This window comes from Neodiprion pinetum, chromosome 5 (assembly GCF_021155775.2).
Source record: "Neodiprion pinetum isolate iyNeoPine1 chromosome 5, iyNeoPine1.2, whole genome shotgun sequence".
NCBI lineage: Eukaryota > Metazoa > Arthropoda > Insecta > Hymenoptera > Diprionidae > Neodiprion > Neodiprion pinetum.
The window spans coordinates 15,321,169-15,343,465 of record NC_060236.1 but is presented as its reverse complement, the minus strand read 5'-3'; the positions used below and the strand labels follow the sequence as shown (position 1 = coordinate 15,343,465).

Sequence of the window (22,297 nt, the reverse complement as noted above, 5' to 3'; positions counted from 1 at the left end):
ACGGAATACAGTCGATTCAAACAGCATGGTAAAAACTCATTTCGTTAGAAATTTATTAGTGGTCAAAATATTGTATTTTTAGAAAAAGTTTGTAGGATCAGTAATGCATCCCCTTTACTATGTACATAAGGTTACGTATTTCCACAGTTATCAAACTGCAGATCTTCACAAAAGCTGACCATAACTTGCATATGAGACCGAAATTTGTAACATTTGGATAACCAAATAATGTCGAAAGAAAAATTACCATTCTATAGCTTCGGTATATCTTTGAAGGACTTGAATGGGCAAAACATGAGTGAATTGATGCTCCATTACAGTTTACCGGATTTCAGACCATCCTCAAATTGCGAAATAGCAATTATCAAAATCGCATGGTCACATTGACGTTACAAGTTTCAATCTCACATAATCCGATGGTATCGCAGTGGTCTCTAAGCTAGTATGGGGCGAGTTATAACAGGTGACACCGGTGACATTAATCGTGACAAAGAATGCAATGGATATGTGACGATATCGAGATTGACAATAATAAGGTTTTAGGATATCTATAGATCTTCGTCAAGCCAATAATTTTAAAATGGATTATTTGTCGAGGGAATACGACTTGACATTGAAAAATGCACGTTAAATTAGAAAGACTTACATGCAGGTTCATCCATGCTGATGTAAGAGCGAAACAAACGAACAATCCAAACGTCATAAAGCTAACACTAACACTCCACAACGGAACACTCTGCGTTCTATGGAGCGAATAAGAAGATCATAAAATCATAATCTACACCACAGATTAGGAGGGAAGCAGAAAATATGATTTATAAAACACGTGGCTGCTAAGAGCCGAGCAACTGCACCGACGTGTAAACAAAATTTCACAACCTACTACAGTAAAATTAGCGGGAAAATTGCCGCAAGGTGCCAACCACTAAAAAAGACGGTAAGAATACTACCAACACTCATTACACTGTTAAGATGGAAAAAGAAAGATCTGCCTCCTGACGGGTCAAGTTAAAACTAATAAGAGAAGCAGTAGGGCGATTCTGTAACTCGTTATAAGAATAACGATTCGGAACGCTATCGTAACGATAACGAATTTCGCCGCGTGTAACGACAATCTCATAACGACGGTGCGATTCCGTAACTACGAATAGCAACACTTCGACGTTACAGAATGGGATAACGAATCGTCGTTATGGATACCGACTGGAAGTGACGTATTGTGACAAATCCTTAGTAAGTAACTAGAATTTTATCGAAACTCGCCTTAAAATAGTTGAAATTCGTGCCGCGGTGGCGCGCATGAAGGTTTAAATCGAGGCGCGCACAATCACTCAGTCACAGTCAGTGCAAATCCATCATATAGTGAACATTGTAAATATAAATATCATCATTGTTATTATATCTTAACACCGTTTAATACTTTTAATAAATTTTAATACAAATAAAAAAATTTATTTGCACTCATACTCTTAAAAGGAGCCCTTTGACCACGTGTCGTGAATCCCCATGCAGCGTTTACTGCTTCTACGTTTTCCTCACTATTCTTTTTGCATGGACCACCATTGGGTTCTTCACGTAGAACCAATATTCTGAAGAGTAAAATTATATAACTACTCCCATTTTTTACTAAAGATCATAACTGTAGCTTTAATATTTTCAATACTTCAAGAAGTCTTTGAGTTTGTTAATTTCATGGAGGCAAAGCTATTTAAAAACAATACCACTTGAAAAAAAAATTGAGGTCTAGTTTAGAATAAAGATTTTTCGCGTTTTTATTTTTTGTTCAAGTTAAAAAGGGTGAATATTTTTTATAAAATAAAGTTATACTTTAAAAACACAATTGAATATTTCTTTATGTACAATCAATTGTAAACATTATAGTTGAAGGAATGTAAATTCGAAAAATTGGTGAGTTTGAAAAATTAACGACGGAGCCAGGAATCGAACCTGGCGTCTAGAGATGCTTGACCGGAGCCTTACTCCTATGAGCCTATGAGATTTTGATGAAATAATATTTGTGCATTGAAGATATTAAAGAAATGAAATGACATGGAATTTTGAAAAAGGTACGCCAAGGCGGTACGTCGGAGCGTAACACCGCCCTGACTCTGTTGTCGTTAATTTCTCTCATCACCTTTAAACATTATACTTGTTGGCAATTTAACCATAAACATCATTCCATATTCTGTATTCTATTCTTCCGCATCACGGATGTTGGTAAATCTTTCTCTCATAATTTGTTGTTGAATTCGTTGAGCCAAAGCGCGTGGTTCTCGTCTGTTGTATTCTTCATCTTGATCCATCGGATCAACATCATTCTCTACAGGATGAGCTATCGGTGCTAATTGTTCGTCATCTTCATTGTTTAATCGTAGTTGCACTCTCATGTTGTGCAGTACTGCACACGCATTAACAATTTTCGCTGCGAACGCTGGTTCGTACATCAAGACTCGCTGGTATGACAAGCATCTCCACACAGATTTAAAAACTCCAAAAAACCGCTCGACGACGCTTCTAGCCTTACATAGTTGTTGTGTATTTTGATGTTGTCGCGTATCTTCAGGAAAATTGGCCAGAGGTGTTAACAGCCAAGGCTCCAACGGATATCCAGCATCACCTGATGGAAAATATGTTGATTTAGAAAAAAGTAGACTAAATATAATATGCATATTATGTATATAAAACTCAAACTGAACCTATGCTGCTTTGCTGAACAGTGAAAAATATTTTCGCTTTGACTGCGCTTAAGGTGTTAACCAAGATTCATCACAGCTTCTTGAGGCAGGCGAAAAAGGCTGAGAAACTCTTCTCGTGGTAGCTGAAAAGGATTCTGAGCATCTCTCAGTCGCCTTCTTTCCACACGACGTTCGAGTCGACGTAATCTTTCCTCAAGAACGAATACATCCCAAGCAAGGTATTCGATAGCCATGATCCTTTGAGATTGAAGATAATCAAAGAAACAGCGTAAATAATAGACTTAATAGTAGAAATGAATTATTAATGAAATTAATGAATAATTATATTTGTGGAAGCAACTTTGTGGGTTCTTCGGAGCAACACTACAATTTATAGGTTATGTTATTCTTTTTTAGAAAATAATGAAATCTATTCTACAATTTTTTCTGAAGTCAATCTGCATTGATAATTCCTAATTACTGCAAAATTCAACTTACTTACTTGTTATTTCAAACGTCGTAATTATTTTTCACTTTCGGAGCACTTTTCGAAGCACTTTCTCGGAGTCGAGAAAAATATGGGAAACGCACACCACTCCTCTAGCTCGTGTGCAAAGTGTCGTTATAATCGTCGTTATAGCGTACCGAGGGGGTCTCTGAGCCTCGCTATCCGCTCGCACCGTAACGACATCATAACGATACTTTTCGTTACTAATAACGACAAAACTCGCTAAGAATAGTGTACAGAATCGCATTTGTCGTTATAACAGCGACGCGGTCGGTAGCATAACGAAACTTGTCGTTATGAGTCCATAACGACAGCATAACGAGTTACAGAATCGCGCTACAGGTAGAAAACAGGTCAATATTATACCTATACTTAGGCCGTCATTGACACCCAAATAAATTGATTTCTTTTTAATTCTTTGTTGGTCGTTTGTTGATGTTTGATGATGTATTCCCATGTCTGATAGTCAATGGTTTAGTCGTTATTACTAAAACAAATTTAGCTAGAGAATTCAAGTCGTTGACGAAGGACCTTGAAAGGTTTCTCTCTGGTTAGAACATGTATGGGTGCCTTCCATTTACTGACTCAAATCGACTAGTGTCGCTATTTCTGGTGTAACCGGCCAATCTGGGCAAAGGAATACACCAGAAATAGCGACACAAGTCGACTTGAGTCAGTAAATGGAAAGCACCCAACGTATATGGGTGCTATTTCATGAGCAGTAAAAAGCAGCAGCAGCAGCAGTTTTCCCCTATCACTTCCGGCGCAAGTTTCTGCTGCTCGCAGTTTAGTTTTTCGAACGACAAGCCACAAGATCACAAGAACAGTCGACCTATTTCATGAGCAGCGCTGCTGCTGCGTAAAATTACCAGACTGATGCTAGTGAAGACTACTAAGTTACTGAACCACTGCTGCTTTTTACCGCTCATGAAGGCCGTGTTCGTAAATTGACTGCCAGTACTAAAAATTCCCTAGGACAGAGACAGAGCTGTTCATGAACTCGGCAGCGCAAAATAGGTGAAAGATGGCTGACAGTACTGTCAGTCAATTTTCGAACACGGCCGAAATAGCACCCTATGGCCGTGTTCGTAAATTGACTGACAGTACTGAAAATTCCCTAGGACAGAATCAGAGCTATCCACGAACTTGGAAGGGCAAAAGAGATAAAAGATTGGCGACAGTACTGTCAGTCAATTTTCGAACACGGCCTATATGTACAGGATCAAGGTCCCTAGATTAGACAGGTCAAGACACGCATGGTCAAAATAATTAGTGAGAATGCGCCAAAAGTTTCGTATGACAATAGATGGTTTCCATTTAGAGCACAATATGACACGGTGTAAACATTTCTGGTCTATTCCTTTGCCCGGATTGGCCGCTTACAATAGAAATTTGTACACTGTGTCACACTGTGCTCTAAATGGAAAGCACCCGGTGTGGTTCTGATTCCTGACCTGTCACAATGATTAACCTCAAAATATATACGTGCTTCTATTTATTTCGTGAACGTCAGGACACGAAGGGCGCAACTCGTTAATGCTGAACCTCAAAAAATTGAGCAAGATTGGTCAAAACTGGTTAATGCGGTAATGTAAATTTGATATTTTTTGGGCGAACGCGCATAGAACATTTTTGCCCACGTTATAGTGAGAAAAACTGGAACACACGTGTCTTGACCTGTCTAATCTAGGGACCTTGTACAGGATAAGCCAGCAGTGCTGCCAGTGCTGCCGCGTAAGAGAATCTTGCAACAGCCAATCATTGCTCAGCTTACCAGAGAAATTCAGAAAGCATCATAACAATACGATTCTTCGGTTCTTCCCAACAATGCATCGAGAGGATGCGTAAAACATCCTAAGCATCATAAGCATCATCTAGCGAGCCCAATGAAAAATCAAATTTTAATTAACTGTGTGAAAAATGTCAGTAATTCTGAAGGAAAAATCCGGATGTATAACCGAAGAGCAAAAAACTGCTAAATCGGTAGCGTCTGAAAGTGAGAATAAACATATTGCTTGAATTAATTCAAGACCTAGTGCAATACCTCTCGCAATATTTATATCTACTTCATTATTTTGTTAGTTACCCGTGTTCATTTCCGGGTATATTAGAGAAAATAATTCTTTTACTGGTCATTTTTCATGTTTTCTGCTAAATTATTTCGTGCTGCTGGTTGCGCAAACGACGCGCAAACGATTGGCACCACAATGTATCTGAAATTCTATTAGTCTTTCGCATGATATCATTTTCAAAATCCGGGTGCTGAAATTCAGCATCCTAACTTTACTTAAATTTTTCCCAAAAACGAATGACCGCCCAAACGAGAGCGAGTGATATTCCTCATATTCAAGGCACGCGCAAACGATCTAAACTGCTTTCAGTTGATTATCTTAACTTCGGTTGCTAACTTTACGAACCTCCTGTGCACAGTATTACGCCATGGACCGCAAACAGCCATGCCGAGTCCCTTTGACTTTTAAAATTGCAGAAACATGTTCAACTTCGAAAGCTCGAACTGGATTAATGATTCTACCGCATCACGATGTTGACACTCCGGTATTTATGCCGGTTGGCACTCAGGTAGAGGCTACAAAAGTCACGCCATGTACTGGTACAATACAAGTAGTTAGGTTAGCTAGTTTTTGACAGATACACAATTCTGACAGATTTGGTTAAGGAGGTTCGTATCTTGAAGAACTATATTACGGGATGATCGTACGTTGTGTATTCGTGAAATTATTATATTAGCAGGCTGTAGAGATCCCTCGTTAAAAATACACAAAGAAAAAATACTGGAATTAATATAAATGAAAGCTCAGATCTCGATGCTTCATTTCAAACTGCTTCAAAGTCGTTAAAAATCTAGTGTATTTGTTCGATTTCACTTCACGATGTTGCATGTTATTAAGCACACTTTCTCCGATTTACTGTGACACTTTTTGCATTGATTTTACATTGAAAGCATCGATATTCATTATTGACTTGTCGTGTTAGCTACACTTTCTACACTTTTGAAATATACAGTGATAGTATCCTCACACGAAAATATAAAAAGTCTAGAAAATTCGTTATTAAAAACTCGTGTAATAGGCCGCAGTATGCTATGTAAAAACCATGCTTCGTATTGGTAACCCATTCTTTCCAAGCAATATACGTCCATGCGACTTTGCCTGACAAGTATGAATGCGAAATATGTCAATAAAATGACATACATAAAATGTATAGAAAATGTAGGTAACACGAAAACACCCTATGATCAACAAATGCCAATATTGAATTAATTACTGAGAAGAAGTAAATTTGTTTCAGAGGCTTTATAGTAAAAATCTGGCAATGTAGTATGAAATTAAATAGTTGTTCTACGTTTTTTAACTATTTTATGAAGAGATTTGAAACGAGGCATGGATATTTAAGCTTTTATGCATAATTCTGGTATTTACTATGTTTGTATTTTTGACAATATCTCTATAGTTTCCATTTAATATAATTTAATAAACACATAGTGTACGAGCATTTCATAATAAATCTAATAAAAAGTTTTGATTTTTTGCCAACCGATCTCAAACTATTGAAGCATTTTGGATCTCATAGCTACATTAATAATATCATGATTGCATATGTAACACAAAATGTTTAACGTTTCTTGTTTGTATCATTATTACTAATCAGCATATCGCAAACTAAAAGGACATTTCAGTTCCTCAAATGTTTAGAAATAACATTCCATCATTAGCTAATTTGATCGGGCGTAACGAACCTACGAAACATGTAGAAAACAAGATTGTGCCCTTGAAATATAAATGCATAGTTTACAATATTTTTAGCAATCTTTTTTACAGGGAACCCTGAAGGGGCTGCTGCCTCAGCAGTTGGAAAAATTGGACTGTCAAATAATTCTCGGAAATACGTATCACCTCGGAACAAGACCAGTTAGTTGAACTTTGTCCAAGAATTTTCTTCAATCATTTCTACATGATTTGAAATGATAATTTCGTGATTTATGATTCCATTAATTCTGGTCACCTGTTAATTACATATTTAAATGTTTAAGGGTACAACTATTTTGCAAATGGCAGGTGGCTTGCACCAATTTATGAATTGGAAAAGAGCTCTTCTCACTGATTCAGGTGGATTTCAAATGGTCTCTTTACTTCAACTCGCACATATCACTGAAGAGGGTGTAACGTTCCGTTCTCCCTATGACGGTAATATATACCTAATCATCGCTAAAATCTGTTGCCGATTTAAGTTGATCAATTATCACACCAATCAGTTGTCCAGTAGTTAAATTTTTAGATTATCAATGTTGTGTCAAGCTCTAAAATACGACATAATCAGGAGAAATTGGAAGATTCTTAAGGTAACAGTAAAGTTCTGAAAAATTTTGCTAAAGGCTATCTCCACCAAAAAATGTCCGATCAGCCACAGCTGTAGCTTTTTCTTAAATTTAAAACAGCTATTTCTGCCAAATATTAATCCCAGCATGAAAATATTCTAGAAATAATCAAAATTTGTGCATTTGTTATTATCATTCCTGTTTATGCCAATATAGTAGCCAATGTAGAACCAACCGTAGTAGCGTAGCATGCGAGACTGTGAAACTGGCGGACCTGAGTTCAAATCCCTGGCATGTCGAGGAGGATCTGAGCGGCAGCTCACAAAAAATGTGACATATGTCGCGTCGTTCAGGTGCCAAATCGGTAAGCTGAGGTTTGAACTCAGTCTGGCTATACCCAGGTGAGGTTTTCTGCAGTTTTCTTTGTCCCTTGTGCGAATGCAGGTGTTCCTATTAAACATCTTAAGACAGCTGCGGGCGCATAATGATTGTCACTAGTCCATCCTTACTACACCCCACAAAAGCTATTCATTTATGAAGACATATCCGAAAGGGCATGGTGAGACTGGAATGATAATTATTATTGTTATTATTATGCAACTAATTTGCATGAAAAAATGACGTAGCATTTATTGGATCAGAATAAAATGAGAATAATATTCTTTAAAATTTCACAAGCTAATAATAAGCACTAAAACAAATATTAGTATTGAATTCTTAAATGTTACGTTCTTGCAGTATGCTTGCTCGCTTCCACTTTTGAAACTTTCTCAAATTTTACTCTCTGAATTCGGTAATATACTGAAGTTAACAGAAACGTTCACATATAAGTAGTAAATGCGGAGTTAATCCTCTGATTATTAACATGTTTTTACTTTGTCCTGGTTTTTCTGACCAAGTGTCATATGCAGATGTACATTGCAAATTTAATTTGAAATTGGTTTAACATTTTAGAGTGAAATCCACTTGGCCAAGTGTACTATTATCACTGATTAAAAGTATAATAAAACTCAATGAAGTTCGCGATGAAGAACTTCTCATTTTTGTTACTATAAATCACCTTTTCAAATTCCTTGCAAAGAGTGAGTTGTTAACCTGAACAATTTTCAATTTTCACACACGATCTAATAAATTAATGAAAAGAAAAAAAATTCTATTCTTAGCTACAAATATATCATCGCTCATTCGGAACATTTGCTTAGACAGTATATTCCCTAGAGCTGAAAGAAATTATTTTCTGTGAATCAAGTACTCCACATTTATTAGTATTTAGAATTGGTGCGATATTCCTTAATTCTTTGTTGTGTAAGTTGTTTTCAGGATCTGAATGTGTGTTGACACCGGAACACTCAATTGAGATACAAAACACAATTGGTGCAGATATCATAATGCAGCTGGATGATGTGGTCCATGCAAAAGTAACCGGGCCTCGAGTTGAAGAGGCAATGCATAGGTAATTCACTTGAGCAAAAAAAAACTATTGTTTCCTGCTGTCCACGATAATTGGAGAAAAAATAGTTGCAGATGCTGGACTAGAATCTGTTTGAGAGATATTAACATTAGGTGATAAGGGAATAAAGTCAAAGATTATTCCTGAGGCTGGGTGTCCTGCCTGAGCAAAGCGCAGACAATAATCACCCAAGGAAATAATCGGTTTTATTCCGCTGTTGCATACAGGATTTTATTCTCGATAACTGTGGCCACTTTATTCACTTAAAAAGTGGTCCCCATTAAACAAAAGTGCTACTTTTTTCCCGCAAATGAGCGGAAAATAAAAACTTTGTTTCTACAAATGTGGGGAATAAGAACTTTTCTTCCGCAGATGCGGGAAAAAAGTATGTCAAATTCTACTTTTGTCTCAATTTTTAGGTCAATAAAGTGCCCATCACAGTTGAGTTGGGAATAAAAATTATTCCACCATAATGCAACCGACTTTCAATACTGCCACTGAATAATAAAATTCTTTTTTCTCTCTGCACTCATTAGAACCACAAGATGGGTAGACAGGTGCCTTTTGGCTCATCAGAAATCTGATGAGCAAAATATTTTTCCTATTGTTCAAGGCGGACTGGATCCACAGCTCAGAACAAAGAGTGCTAAATTGTTGACACAGCGGCAAGTCAATGGTTTTGCCATAGGAGGTTTGAGGTGATTTTGGATATATTGCTTATTGTCGATAATTATCGACACTACTAAATAAGATATGCGATGTTTAGTAGTTGTGATGTGTAACTATTTGTCTGATCTGATGGTTATTTTCAGTGGTGGAGAAAGCAAGAATGATTTTTGGAGAATGGTACATTTGTCAACCAATGTTCTACCGGTCGATAAACCAAGGTATTTAATGGGGGTTGGATTTGCTGTTGATTTAGTCGTATGCTGCGCTTTGGGAGTGGATATGTTCGACTGTGTCTTTCCAACCAGAACAGCGGTAATTGAAATTTTTATGTTTCAAATTAGGTGAATTTTTACCGCAGACGTTATTTTCATGAAAGGTTGTGGAATAAAATCACAAAAACATCTTTTTTTTTTATGAAGTAGGGCTGTGCGATTAATCGTAGACTTCCATCCATTGTTCCATCCGAAAAACAATTAATTGAAAGAACAGATCAATGGATTAATCGTAAAAATATTAGTGGAAGAGACCAGTTATTTGATTAATTGAAAGAACAGTGAAACAAAATTCTTGATCAGTCCATTCTTTGGAAAATTAATCAATAGAACAATTAGCAAAGCGATCAATCGAAAAAACAGTCGCAATGAAAAAAACCATGTTTCCACCGCTATCACGACTTTCAACCAACGTCTGAATTTGCTGGAAATGTTAAGGTGCAGCCATAACGTTATTAAAGATAAATTAAAACTTTAGCTCACAAGAATGAATAGAAATACATGTTGGTCTAACGTTTTTCTTTCTCCACACTAGCAATATCGAATGACTTAGTATCAGTGAATTCTACAGATTCAATTCAGTTAGGTGACGGTCAGAGATGAAATGATGCAATTATAGCAATCAGTTATGTTTTTTTCAAAACGACGTTTCGGCAGGACCCCACCTACCATCATCAGGTTTCTTACTGTTCAAACATAGTTGTTGAAATAAATATTAAGATAACAGTCCTATCGGTATAGGTAGGTGGGTAGTCACTTCCTTCTCGAATATCATGCAACAAACATCGCAAACGTTTAGGAATGTCGATATATGTAAGATTTGAACAATTCAGTTTTTCACATTAGTTTCAATAATAAGGTTAAACAATAAACAGTGGCATTTATGTACATTAGTAAATTTGTAAACACTAAAAATTCTCATGTAAAAATTGTGATTGATTTTACATTAAAGAAACCTGATGATGGTAGGAGGGGTCCTGCCGGAACGTCATTTTGAAAAAACATAGCTGATTGTTATAATTGCATCATTTTATCCCTGACTGTCACCCAACTAAATTGAATCTATAGACTATCTACACGGTCACGAACATCAATCTCATCTATAAGTGAATTAGATCATACGTTAGTTTTTAGTATCGGGCCCACGTGCACGTTATCTTGTTACATCCTGTGGGTTCCCTTTGAATTGCTGCATCTATCATTTCAGCGAAACACTATGTACCACTGACCGTAGTAGCTTAGGTGCTAGCACCAGAGTACGGAGTGGGAAGACATGGGTTCAAGTCCCCGGCCTGCCAATAAGGCTCTGAATGGCAACTTGCAAAAATTTAAGACGGGTCGCCATTCAGGCGCTGAGTTGCTGGTTGGTGATTTGGACTCGGGTCCGGCTACACCTGGACAAAGTTTTCGGGAGTTTCCCTTATCCCTCATGCCAATGCAGGTGTTTCTATTGCGACTGTCAACCTGCTTTACTATTCTCCTTTCTTCCTTGTTTAGAAATAAAATTGTAATAAATAAAGGTTATTATTATTATTACCTGTTTGTGAATATAATAAAATAAAAAATAAAATCATTCATAAATCGCCTAATCGAAAATCGATTAAGTGAAAGAGCCAATTCATCAGCGTCTATAATTAATCGATTCATCGCAAAGCCTTAATATTAAGTATTAACAGTGCATCTATTACAACATTACAGAGATTTGGCTGTGCGCTGATACGGACAGGTCAGTTAAATTTGAGACAAAAGCAGTACAAATACGACACGGCACCAATAGACGATTCCTGTGATTGTTCAACCTGTAAGAACTATACTCGTGCCTATTTACACCAAATAGTGACACAGGAAACCGTGGCCTGTCACTTGCTGAGCGTGCATAACATCAACTTCCAATTGAGACTGATGAGAGATATCAGGGACAGTATCAAAGAGCAGACATTTCCCCAGTTTGTTCGAAAATTTATGTTAGAGTTATACCCGGATGGAGAATATCCAACGTGGATAACAGAGGCACTGGAAGCTGTTGATATTAAATTATCGAAATGATTACTTCAATACACTAGAAAATAAATTTAATTAAAACTAAATAGACAAGGTTTGGCTTTCTTGTCGTTCCATTGGTTGAAAACAGTCATCTGAATTCTGAACTCACTGCATACTTTTCCTGCAGCTTGAATTTGTAATTACATTTTGTAATTAGTGAAATTTTTCCTTTTTCTGTTCACTAACCCATGTTTTTGAAACAGCTTTTTTTTATTTTTTATTTTACTGAAGCAAAAGCTTAACATGCGTTTTTACTGAACTAAAAATCTACCCAACCTACAGGATTTTTAGCTCAAGTTTAATAACTAGAGGTGCCTCATTCCATGTAACTCAACAGCTGGACTGGATTCAATTTTGTATACATAATAATATTAATATAATACATAATATTTATTTTCGTTGAACTTGAAAAGTCGTCTTTAGTTTAACATTTCGAACAAGATACAAAAAGCCCTGATTTTACTCCTGATTTTTGATCCTGCTCCAACCTAGAAAAGCTAATATCAGTTTTCAAAGTAATTGGATTATCTATACAATTATTTTCTTATATTCATATAAGAATTACCGTACTCACCGTTATGGTGAAAAATTCGGTAAATAAACGAATAGGTATATTTTTATAAATTACGTATTTAAATGGGAAAAGTCACATGAAAAATCCTATCGCAACAATCCTATATTTTAGGTACACTTCTGTATGGAGAAACTAATATTTAAACTTTCATTCTGCCGAAAAAAAATATATATGCTATCATTGTTGCTAATTTGATTATAAAAAAATTCAATTTAAACTCTGTAGTTATACTATGGAAACGCGCGATTGACAGCATTCATCCATAGGCAAGTTGGTCCGTTGTGAAAATATATCTATTGGTAGTAAAAAAAGATGGAAATAATAATGTTTAATATTGATTACAAATCAGTGTTTCATTGAATCACAGCTTGCGTGAACTTCATCATAAAACTATGTTTCATCAGTTACATTTTATGAGAAATTTCTTGCACAGAAAAGATCTGGATTGATGCTGAATTCTGCTGTGCTAACATATCTACTTGAAGCTACAAAACTAGCATTATAATACGATAAATGGTAAGGTACGAAACATGGCCAGACAACTAATGAGTTTTTTTTTTTTTTCTTTTTAAATATTGCATGTTGTAAAGTAATACAGCAGGCTGAATATAAGATAGGTAAATGTTGACATAGTCGACCAATAAATCAATTTTGTAATATTAGTTAGCATTGAGAATAGACGCATCACATAAAGTCGTCCGAATCATAGCCAGTGTTCTCGGTATTCGTTGTCATGTTGTTTGGGCTGAACAGCGAATTGTAGCTTCTGGAAACCAGATGCAAAAAAAAAAACTTAAGCAGTGCAAAAAGGTAAATCGACGAATGAATGAATTGTACATTGAATCGTGAAATAATTAACTCTGTATGCAAGGTAGTGTATGATAATAAAAGTGAAATTTCACTTGACTGATAAACTAAATTAAATTTTAGAGCATATGATTGCCAAATGGCATTTAGGATTTTAATTAGGATTTTTGAAATGCTCATTTGTTACCTCATTTCTGCTTCTTCCTGCCTTCTCTTTTCTTCTGCTTTTTCGTTCTCCTTCTGTTCCCTGAGAAGTTTCTTTTTATCATCACGTTCACTTCGGTCCCTGTTTTCCCTCTCTGCCATGAAATTCGGATGTTCTTCTCTCTTTGTTTTGTTCAATCGGTTAACGACTGTATTTAAGCGTTTCGCAACTCGCATTTTACGCACTTCCTTCTCTTTATGGAAACCAACTTGACCAACCTCCATTCCTTGCGTTTTCTTCAGGTTTGACCACATTGTGTAAACAACATCGATGTCGTTCATTTTATTACCCTCTATACTGTTAGCTTTTACCAATTGAGCTGCATCCTCCAGAACAGTCCCAGGAATATCATCTATTGTTTGACCCTGCCAAGTATATAACGACATTGAGGGGTATTTATAAGTAGTCAATTGAAAAAGTGGATGAATTTGAAGAATTTATTTATTGACATTCAATTATTTAATTTAGCAAGAGCTGATTTTATTCAAAAGTGTGTAAATCAAGATTTATTTACATATTTTTTCTTTTCACCACCATCGATTAACAAAAAGCAATGTTATTGATGGTAATCCCAACCATTTCGCTTGATAACACGAGTGCTTGCGATATCACAAACGGCTTAGCCATTTCGTAATATTCTTAGATAGCTTATCGTAATGAGATTGTACATTGTAATTTCTCAAATAAATAAAATATCTCTAAACTTCGAGCAAAATATCGATTTTCAACATCAAGCAGTCACTACATTTAAAAAAAAAATCAGATCATGCTGAAGAGTAAAAGGAAAAATACTGTCTTCAAATTTGAAGTACAGAAATCATGTCACCAAGTGAAATGGTTGACGTTATTGGTAATACAATAAGAATTATGCTTCTGAATAATTGATTCTAAAAACAAAAGTCCTAATGAAACTCGATCCACACACTTTTAAATAAAACAAACCTACATCAAATTGAATAATTGGTTGTAGATAAGTATTCCCAGAATCCACCCAGTTTTTCAGTCATTTACTCATATGTACCGCCTTAAAAAAAAGAATTTTACTGTTAATTTGCGAATGTTAATTCTTGAATTCAACCAAGATAGCTTTCAAAATCTGAAGACTGTTGAGGAAACCTTATTGTTAGTGTCGCAAATAGAAGAAAAATGATCATAGTCCAGTTCTATATGAACAAGAATGTCATTCTTTTCAGCAGTTTTCATTGGCTCACATAGCGAAAACATACTTGCTTTAACCTCAAGTAAACATGAGCTGATGAGAATTTGTCGACATGGAACCAGACATCTTCCGGCCAACCCCATTTTATGAGATCTTCATCTAAAAACAGAGATCTTGAATATGCATAGAATAATCATCTTGGAATCAAGTTCCAGCAGATGGAAACTTTTGATGTGTTAAATAATATTAAAAAAAGTCAACCAAATTGGGAATGTTACGGGTCAAGACCCATTCAAAGATTTGGATCACCAAATACAAATTGGACAAAAATTTTACCCACTAGTGTTGGGTTTCAAATAAGTTTTGTGATAATTTCATTGAATTTTACTATATGATTAAGAAAGTTTTTGAACCGTGCTGAACATCATATCTGACAGCTGGATATTATTAAGTAAAAAAAGTTCTATCAAACAGAGATAGTTCGTGATTTAGAAAAAAAAAATGGTGGAAAATATTATCCAACGATAATTTCTTAAATCTTTGCTGACGAATGAGTTGACAGGAAATTAAATATGAATGCTTCAAAGCGTTTACACATTACATACTTCAATTTTAAGGCAATCCTAGTGATTGGTAAACTACCAAAACATGTTGGTAGTAAAGTATATAAAAAAAATAAATTGATTAAAACAAAGAATAGGTTAAAAGGTATCTTACTTTCATACTTGTCGAGACCCATAAAAAGCGTTACGGGAGGCTGAACCACTAAAATAATATAACAGTTAATAATCGAACTTAACCTAACCTTAAAATCTACGAAGGAATAAGTTAATAATTCATAGTATTTTTCCGTACACATATATTTAATAATTTTACTTAGTTTATTAAAATGATGAGATGGTAAATAATCTTACCGTCACTCATGAAATAAAATACCATTTTACAGCGGTCGTTACTTTTTCATGTATGTTTTCATGACAGTTCACTCCTTGGTTACTGTTGCATTGCAACCACTCAAGTAGAGATAGGTATGCGACGAAAGAAGACCGAACACCGCATGTAAAAGTTGGTTCATTTTATTGCATGAAAATGGCCAAGTCCGCAGAATGGAATAGCTACATGCTCGCGCATGCACTGTTCGCAGTATAGCCAGAGATGAGTAGGGAGATCTCCAACGCTCGGCTTTTCGTGATACCAGCTAGATTGGAGCGTCGACGTGACACCTAGGCGGCCACGCACCGAAGGTGGCCCATTTCCGACCTGACACCTAGGCGGCCATGCACCGAAGGTGGCCCACAATCGTGTATATATAGATATACTCGGTCCCTCGAGCAAGTGGTTGCCAATCGCATCCTTGTCCCCGCTCGCACAGATGTTTCCAGGAATGCAAGAATTGGGATTTTTTTGTTTCAGTTATGAATGTCAGCGAATAAAAGTATCTCCAGATTTGATAAATCTTGGAATCAATTAGCGGACGCTGAACCAAATTAATTAACTATTCCCAGTCCGAATACTTTTTTTTTTTTTTTTAATATATATTATTTTTTTATTGATATGAAAATATGTGACGCCTGGTATTCTCGAATATTTGTGCACGCAGTCTATGGAAAAATATACGAAGCCAGCTCGATAACATTTATGCAAAATGTGCAATGGGCAAGTGGTTGGGGAAAATTTTTTTTTTCTCGAACTGAATCTTCCAGAGAAGCATCAGCGAATTCCAAGCAAGCTCCATAAACATACCGAGCAAACACGCGCTCACGGACGTAGCTGTGGTGTGGCTGAGTGGATACCACATGAGGATGAATTTTCAATCACAGGTTTTTGCGCGAAGTTTTCCTGTATTTAAGTTAATTACTGCTGCCTTTGTTATAATACTGCATTCAAGTCGTAAACAAAACACTAAAAAATAAGTTAACCACTTAATGTAAAACAAAATGTTAGATTGAGCTTAAAATTTAAGCCGGAGTTACATAAACTAAGATAATTACAAGTGCAACATTGTAAATATTGTACATTTATTGTTCACCTAAATAAATATGGTTTCCTCCTCAAAAAAAAAAAAAAAATGAGGATGGAGTGATGCGGGACACGGGTTCGATCGCAGTTCACTCTTTTTATTTTTTTTTAAATTCAATCCCGGCTTTTGTTTTAGTATTTTCGGAGAGAAAAAACAAATGAAAGAAAGAAAATTTCCAGAGCCGGTCGATTTTTTCCTTCTTTCCTTTTGCTTTTTGTTTTACTGAACCCACCCTTTTTGTAGTGGGGGTAACCCAGAAGAGAACAAATAATTGAAACAATAAAATTCCGAGTGTGAATCGATTTGTTCCTCGTTTTTGGCGCCTCTTTTTTAATAAGGAAAAGTTTTGACAGTAATGAAAAATAGAGATTACTAAAAACAAATGTATTGTTTTTTAATAACACCGGCCCACAAAAAAAAAAAAAGTGGTCTGTACTTTTGACCGGACCTACCTATCTTTATGTATTTTGACGCGCTGAATCCGAATCTGGAGTCAGTTTTGCCCGTACACCCTCAAAATTTTGAGTAAATTGCAAAAGACCATAAAAATCGCCAAAAATTAGCAGTTTTGGTAAGAAAAAAATTTGTGGAACTATAGACCAAGTATGATTTTTATGCATTTTGGTCCGCTAAACCCAAATCTGAAGTTTATTCAACCATAAGCCTTTTAAAATTTAATTGGGTCAGTGTTATTAAAAAACAACACATTTGTTTTTAGTAATCTCTATTTTCCATTACTGTCAAAACTTTTCCTTATTAAAAAAAAAACGCCCATTTTATATCAGTCTTGACGAGCATTTCTTAGGAATTCTGAGAGATGCGAGATCGGAACGACAAAATTAATTCAGTAGCAACAATGTATGGACCCCTCTCCTCTTCGGATATTGACAGCCAGTTAAGAGGCTTCACAGTGTTCAGTTTAATGCCAGCAGCTCTCGAGGTATCAAGATGGTAAGTGAATTACATAATTATTTTACATGCATGCAAAAACCGGCAGGTTTGACGCTCGTCTATTTACTTTATAGATTAAAAAGAGAAAAAATGGGAAGGACCTGTAGTCGTATTTTATACTTTATTTAATTTTCCTTGAATTGTCAAACGTTTTTATTTTTGATTGTATAGGAAGAAGATGTGTGGGGAATTCCATTCTAGTGCCCAAGAATGTAGTACACATTTTCGATCGTTTTAACTTTTTTTTTTTGGGAAAACATGTTCCTCAATTTCCAAATTTCCTTAATTTTTTGGTATTCAAATCGATTCTTAACAATTTTGCGCACAGGTGGGATTTCTTTAATTATTTTTTCCCTAAACCTGAGGATATTTCCTATCTGAGATCACTGTCGATAGGCGAGATTCCGGAAATCATTAATTACCTTTTTTTCTAATTAAAAAGAAAATCACATAAGTCACATCACTACTTTTCTAGCAAGTTTTTTTTCTCATGCCGGAATTGGAGTTGCTATTTATTTATTCGGTCATAAATTTCTCTATTATTAATGGATTTCAATTTTTCTGAAATCTAGAGGAATGCCAGAAGGCCTGAATATAGTTCATACCATTTCATTCTTTTTTTTCAAGTTATTCAAAGATCCAAGAAAACTAAAAACTTGCGAAAACTATAGTAAATGTAGAGATCCCATTATCGTCTCGTGCTTAAGAATCATATTTTTAATTATAAAATCAGTGTGAATTTTTTCAGAATTTTGAAAGAAGCGTTTTCGGAATTGGTTTTTCAATTTTTTTCTATTTCAGTGGTGGCTAAAGAAATCTGCAAAAAATTGCGACGCTGTTTTAAGTCGATTGAAACCGTGGTTGCAGCATCATACCAAACAATTATCAAAAGCGAAGAGGGTGAGGTACATGGGTTGCAAATTTGACGTGGAATGCCCAACATACAATGTATATCTATTAGGATGGTCGTTAAACGGATTTTTCACGTTAATGGCTTCGAATACAAAAAACCATCTCTAATTTTTTCAGATTTTCATTTCGAGCTCTTAGTGGCCTTATGTGATTTTCTTTTTAATTAGAAAAAAAGGTAATTAATGATTTCCGGAATCTCGCCTTTCGACAGTGATCTCAGATGGGAAATATCCTCAGGTTTAGGGAAAAAATAATTAAAGAAATCCCACCTGTGCGCAAAATTGTTAAGAATCGATTTGAATACCAAAAAATTAAGGAAATTTGGAAATTGAGGAACATGTTTTCCCAAAAAAAAAAAAGTTAAAACGATCGAAAATGTGTACTACATTCTTGGGCACTAGAATGGAATTCCCCACACATCTTCTTCCTATACAATCAAAAATAAAAACGTTTGACAATTCAAGGAAAATTAAATAAAGTATAAAATACGACTACAGGTCCTTCCCATTTTTTCTCTTTTTAATCTACAAAGTAAATAGACGAGCGTCAAACCTGCCGGTTTTTGCATGCATGTAAAATAATTATGTAATTCACTTACCATCTTGATACCTCGAGAGCTGCTGGCATTAAACTGAACACTGTGAAGCCTCTTAACTGGCTGTCAATATCCGAAGAGGAGAGGGGTCCATACATTGTTGCTACTGAATTAATTTTGTCGTTCCGATCTCGCATCTCTCAGAATTCCTAAGAAATGCTCGTCAAGACTGATATAAAATGGGCGTTTTTTTTTTAATAAGGAAAAGTTTTGACAGTAATGGAAAATAGAGATTACTAAAAACAAATGTGTTGTTTTTTAATAACACTGACCCAATTAAATTTTAAAAGGCTTATGGTTGAATAAACTTCAGATTTGGGTTTAGCGGACCAAAATGCATAAAAATCATACTTGGTCTATAGTTCCACAAATTTTTTTCTTACCAAAACTGCTAATTTTTGGCGATTTTTATGGTCTTTTGCAATTTACTCAAAATTTTGAGGGTGTACGGGCAAAACTGACTCCAGATTCGGATTCAGCGCGTCAAAATACATAAAGATAGGTAGGTCCGGTCAAAAGTACAGACCACTTTTTTTTTTTTTGTGGGCCGGTGTTATTAAAAAACAATACATTTGTTTTTAGTAATCTCTATTTTTCATTACTGTCAAAACTTTTCCTTATTAAAAAAGAGGCGCCAAAAACGAGGAACAAATCGATTCACACTCGGAATTTTATTGTTTCAATTATTTGTTCTCTTCTGGGTTACCCCCACTACAAAAAGGGTGGGTTCAGTAAAACAAAAAGCAAAAGGAAAGAAGGAAAAAATCGACCGGCTCTGGAAATTTTCTTTCTTTCATTTGTTTTTTCTCTCCGAAAATACTAAAACAAAAGCCGGGATTGAATTTAAAAAAAAATAAAAAGAGTGAACTGCGATCGAACCCGTGTCCCGCATCACTCCATCCTCATTTTTTTTTTTTTTTTGAGGAGGAAACCATATTTATTTAGGTGAACAATAAATGTACAATATTTACAATGTTGCACTTGTAATTATCTTAGTTTATGTAACTCCGGCTTAAATTTTAAGCTCAATCTAACATTTTGTTTTACATTAAGTGGTTAACTTATTTTTTAGTGTTTTGTTTACGACTTGAATGCAGTATTATAACAAAGGCAGCAGTAATTAACTTAAATACAGGAAAACTTCGCGCAAAAACCTGTGATTGAAAATTCATCCTCATGTGGTATCCACTCAGCCACACCACAGCTACGTCCGTGAGCGCGTGTTTGCTCGGTATGTTTATGGAGCTTGCTTGGAATTCGCTGATGCTTCTCTGGAAGATTCAGTTCGAGAAAAAAAAAATTTTCCCCAACCACTTGCCCATTGCACATTTTGCATAAATGTTATCGAGCTGGCTTCGTATATTTTTCCATAGACTGCGTGCACAAATATTCGAGAATACCAGGCGTCACATATTTTCATATCAATAAAAAAATAATATATATTAAAAAAAAAAAAAAAAGTATTCGGACTGGGAATAGTTAATTAATTTGGTTCAGCGTCCGCTAATTGATTCCAAGATTTATCAAATCTGGAGATACTTTTATTCGCTGACATTCATAACTGAAACAAAAAAATCCCAATTCTTGCATTCCTGGAAACATCTGTGCGAGCGGGGACAAGGATGCGATTGGCAACCACTTGCTCGAGGGACCGAGTATATCTATATATACACGATTGTGGGCCACCTTCGGTGCATGGCCGCCTAGGTGTCAGGTCGGAAATGGGCCACCTTCGGTGCGTGGCCGCCTAGGTGTCACGTCGACGCTCCAATCTAGCTGGTATCACGAAAAGCCGAGCGTTGGAGATCTCCCTACTCATCTCTGGTATAGCCGTGCTTTTTCTTTCTCACAAAGAGCGCGAGTGAAAGACTCTTGCTTAACGACGTTAATAATAATCTGTCACACAATACACTTTTATATTTACTAGTAGTTGAATAAATATTGTAATAGATGTAGTCTGGCACGGACTTGAGTTCCGTACTCCTGACTCTGTTCACTAAGGACATAGTTTTTATTTGTAGGTATATGACGTGCAAACACCTCCTACCGATATAGCCGATCTCTAATCCGACTTGCAATAAATCTGTGTGCTCGTGTACGGCGTACACGTGATTGAGGATATAGGCATATCCTCAGTCAACGGCGTATACATGCGGATTCGAATATGTAATTTCACATTTCCCACCATCTAAGCTTTCTGATTGGTTGACGAAACATTGCAAAACTATACACCTACATACCGAGATAATATCTTGAAAGTACGCAATCTGTCACCGCCGACTCGGAACCACTCAAGTTCTTCCTCTGTTTCTCGCAAGCTGGTCATAACATCTTTAATTTTACTCTGAAAGGCCGTAAAATGATTGCATCGACGACGACGACGATTGTTTTCGTTTTATTTATGAGGCATTCCCTGTCAAAGCATACCGGTCGTCGTCGTCGATGCAATCGTTTTACGGCCTTTCACAGTTTAAAATTAAAGATGGGATGGCCAGCCTGCGAGAAATAGACGAAGAACTTGAGTGGTGCCGAGTCGGCGATGACCGACTGCGAACTTTCAAGATATTCTCTGGTATATCAGTGCCCGGGATCCTTGCATATCGCTAACCATGTGGCCAATCTTAGAACTATACTATTTATGGACAGTAAAGTATCATTCACAATTGACTTGGTACAGTGATAGTGCAGTGCGGCAGTGCGGAAGCTTGGAAATACGTATACCATGTGAGCGTTCGCAATCGATTTGTGTAGACAGTAGTGGGAGTGGGAACAGTACAAGGGGCTTATTATGGTTTTTCATTTTTCACAATTCCCACCATCCAAGTATTTTGATTGGTTTACAAAGTTTAATCAACCAATCAAAATGCTTGGATGGTGGGAAATGTTAAAGGTGAATAATTGTAATAAGACCGCAGAACCTTGCAATCTCCAAGCTTCTCCATTGCACCACGAATCAAACCACCGCACGACCAATTAAAATAGATGCTTTGAAAATTTGCCTCAAATATTTACATACAATTGACGTAAAATATGCATGATATATACCAATTAATTATCGAGAAATTACAAAATAATCCGGTAATATGGGACCGATCTTTAGCAATCTTCCGTGATGCTAAGA

General features: G+C 35.9%; 3 protein-coding genes and 1 long non-coding RNA gene across 8 annotated transcripts in view; 1 reads left to right on the top strand and 3 right to left on the bottom strand.

Moving 5' to 3' along the window:
* The window catches only part of DNApol-alpha180 (DNA polymerase alpha catalytic subunit), a 29,348-nt gene extending 28,396 nt beyond the window's left edge, over positions 1 to 952 (bottom strand). Inside the window, exon 1 of the mRNA XM_046629312.2 lies at positions 647 to 952. Within this exon, the coding sequence (XP_046485268.1) occupies positions 647 to 662 (16 nt within the window). The 5' untranslated portion in view covers positions 663 to 952. The remainder of the gene's footprint in view (positions 1 to 646) is intronic.
* An 821-nt stretch (positions 953 to 1,773) lies between these two features.
* On the bottom strand, positions 1,774 to 3,427 carry LOC124220442 (uncharacterized). Its single transcript, XR_006883598.2, has 3 exons — positions 3,178 to 3,427; positions 2,697 to 2,933; positions 1,774 to 2,617 (listed from the first exon to the last, which is right to left on the bottom strand). It is a non-coding gene; the product is annotated as an uncharacterized lncRNA (long non-coding RNA).
* Positions 3,428 to 5,015: 1,588 nt separating this feature from the next.
* On the top strand, positions 5,016 to 13,392 carry Tgt (tRNA-guanine transglycosylase). 3 transcript variants are annotated; one of them, XM_069136804.1, is made up of 7 exons: positions 5,016 to 5,166; positions 7,023 to 7,112; positions 7,235 to 7,388; positions 8,840 to 8,972; positions 9,506 to 9,667; positions 9,782 to 9,950; positions 11,609 to 13,392. In XM_069136804.1, exons 1-7 carry the CDS (start codon positions 5,104 to 5,106, stop codon positions 11,954 to 11,956), a joined length of 1,119 nt encoding a protein of 372 aa, XP_068992905.1. In that variant the 5' UTR covers positions 5,016 to 5,103; the 3' UTR covers positions 11,957 to 13,392. The 3 variants fall into 3 exon arrangements, with proteins under 3 accessions (XP_068992905.1, XP_046485273.1, XP_068992904.1); XM_046629317.2 differs by lacking the exon at positions 5,016 to 5,166 and adding an exon at positions 5,579 to 5,763; XM_069136803.1 differs by lacking the exon at positions 5,016 to 5,166 and adding an exon at positions 6,372 to 6,413.
* Positions 13,071 to 15,829, bottom strand: LOC124220440 (coiled-coil domain-containing protein 25). Of its 3 annotated transcripts, none has more exons than XM_046629327.2 (5): positions 15,635 to 15,829; positions 15,416 to 15,463; positions 14,770 to 14,857; positions 13,522 to 13,904; positions 13,071 to 13,293 (listed from the first exon to the last, which is right to left on the bottom strand). In XM_046629327.2, exons 3-5 carry the CDS (start codon positions 14,839 to 14,841, stop codon positions 13,212 to 13,214), a joined length of 537 nt encoding a protein of 178 aa, XP_046485283.1. In that variant the 5' UTR covers positions 14,842 to 14,857; positions 15,416 to 15,463; positions 15,635 to 15,829; the 3' UTR covers positions 13,071 to 13,211. The 3 variants fall into 3 exon arrangements, with proteins under 3 accessions (XP_046485283.1, XP_046485280.1, XP_046485282.1); XM_046629324.2 differs by having other exon boundaries at positions 14,766 to 14,857; positions 15,613 to 15,826; XM_046629326.2 differs by having other exon boundaries at positions 14,766 to 14,857; positions 15,635 to 15,825.
* Between the last annotated feature and the right edge of the window lie 6,468 nt (positions 15,830 to 22,297).

Coding starts and splice junctions, on each gene's coding strand:
- LOC124220440 (XM_046629324.2), bottom strand. CDS start 15,637: ATGGTATTTTATTTCATGAGTGACG. Junction 14,858..15,415: donor GGGTCTCGACAAGTATGAAA/GTAAGATACCTT, acceptor CTCTGTTTTTAG/ATGAAGATCTCATAAAATGG. Junction 13,905..14,765: donor TTTACTTGAGGTTAAAGCAA/GTATGTTTTCGC, acceptor TATACTTGGCAG/GGTCAAACAATAGATGATAT.
- Tgt (XM_046629317.2), top strand. CDS start 5,623: ATGGACCGCAAACAGCCATGCCGAGTCCCTTTGACTTTTAAAATTGCA. Junction 8,973..9,505: donor GTTGAAGAGGCAATGCATAG/GTAATTCACTTG, acceptor TGCACTCATTAG/AACCACAAGATGGGTAGACA. Junction 9,668..9,781: donor TTTGCCATAGGAGGTTTGAG/GTGATTTTGGAT, acceptor GGTTATTTTCAG/TGGTGGAGAAAGCAAGAATG.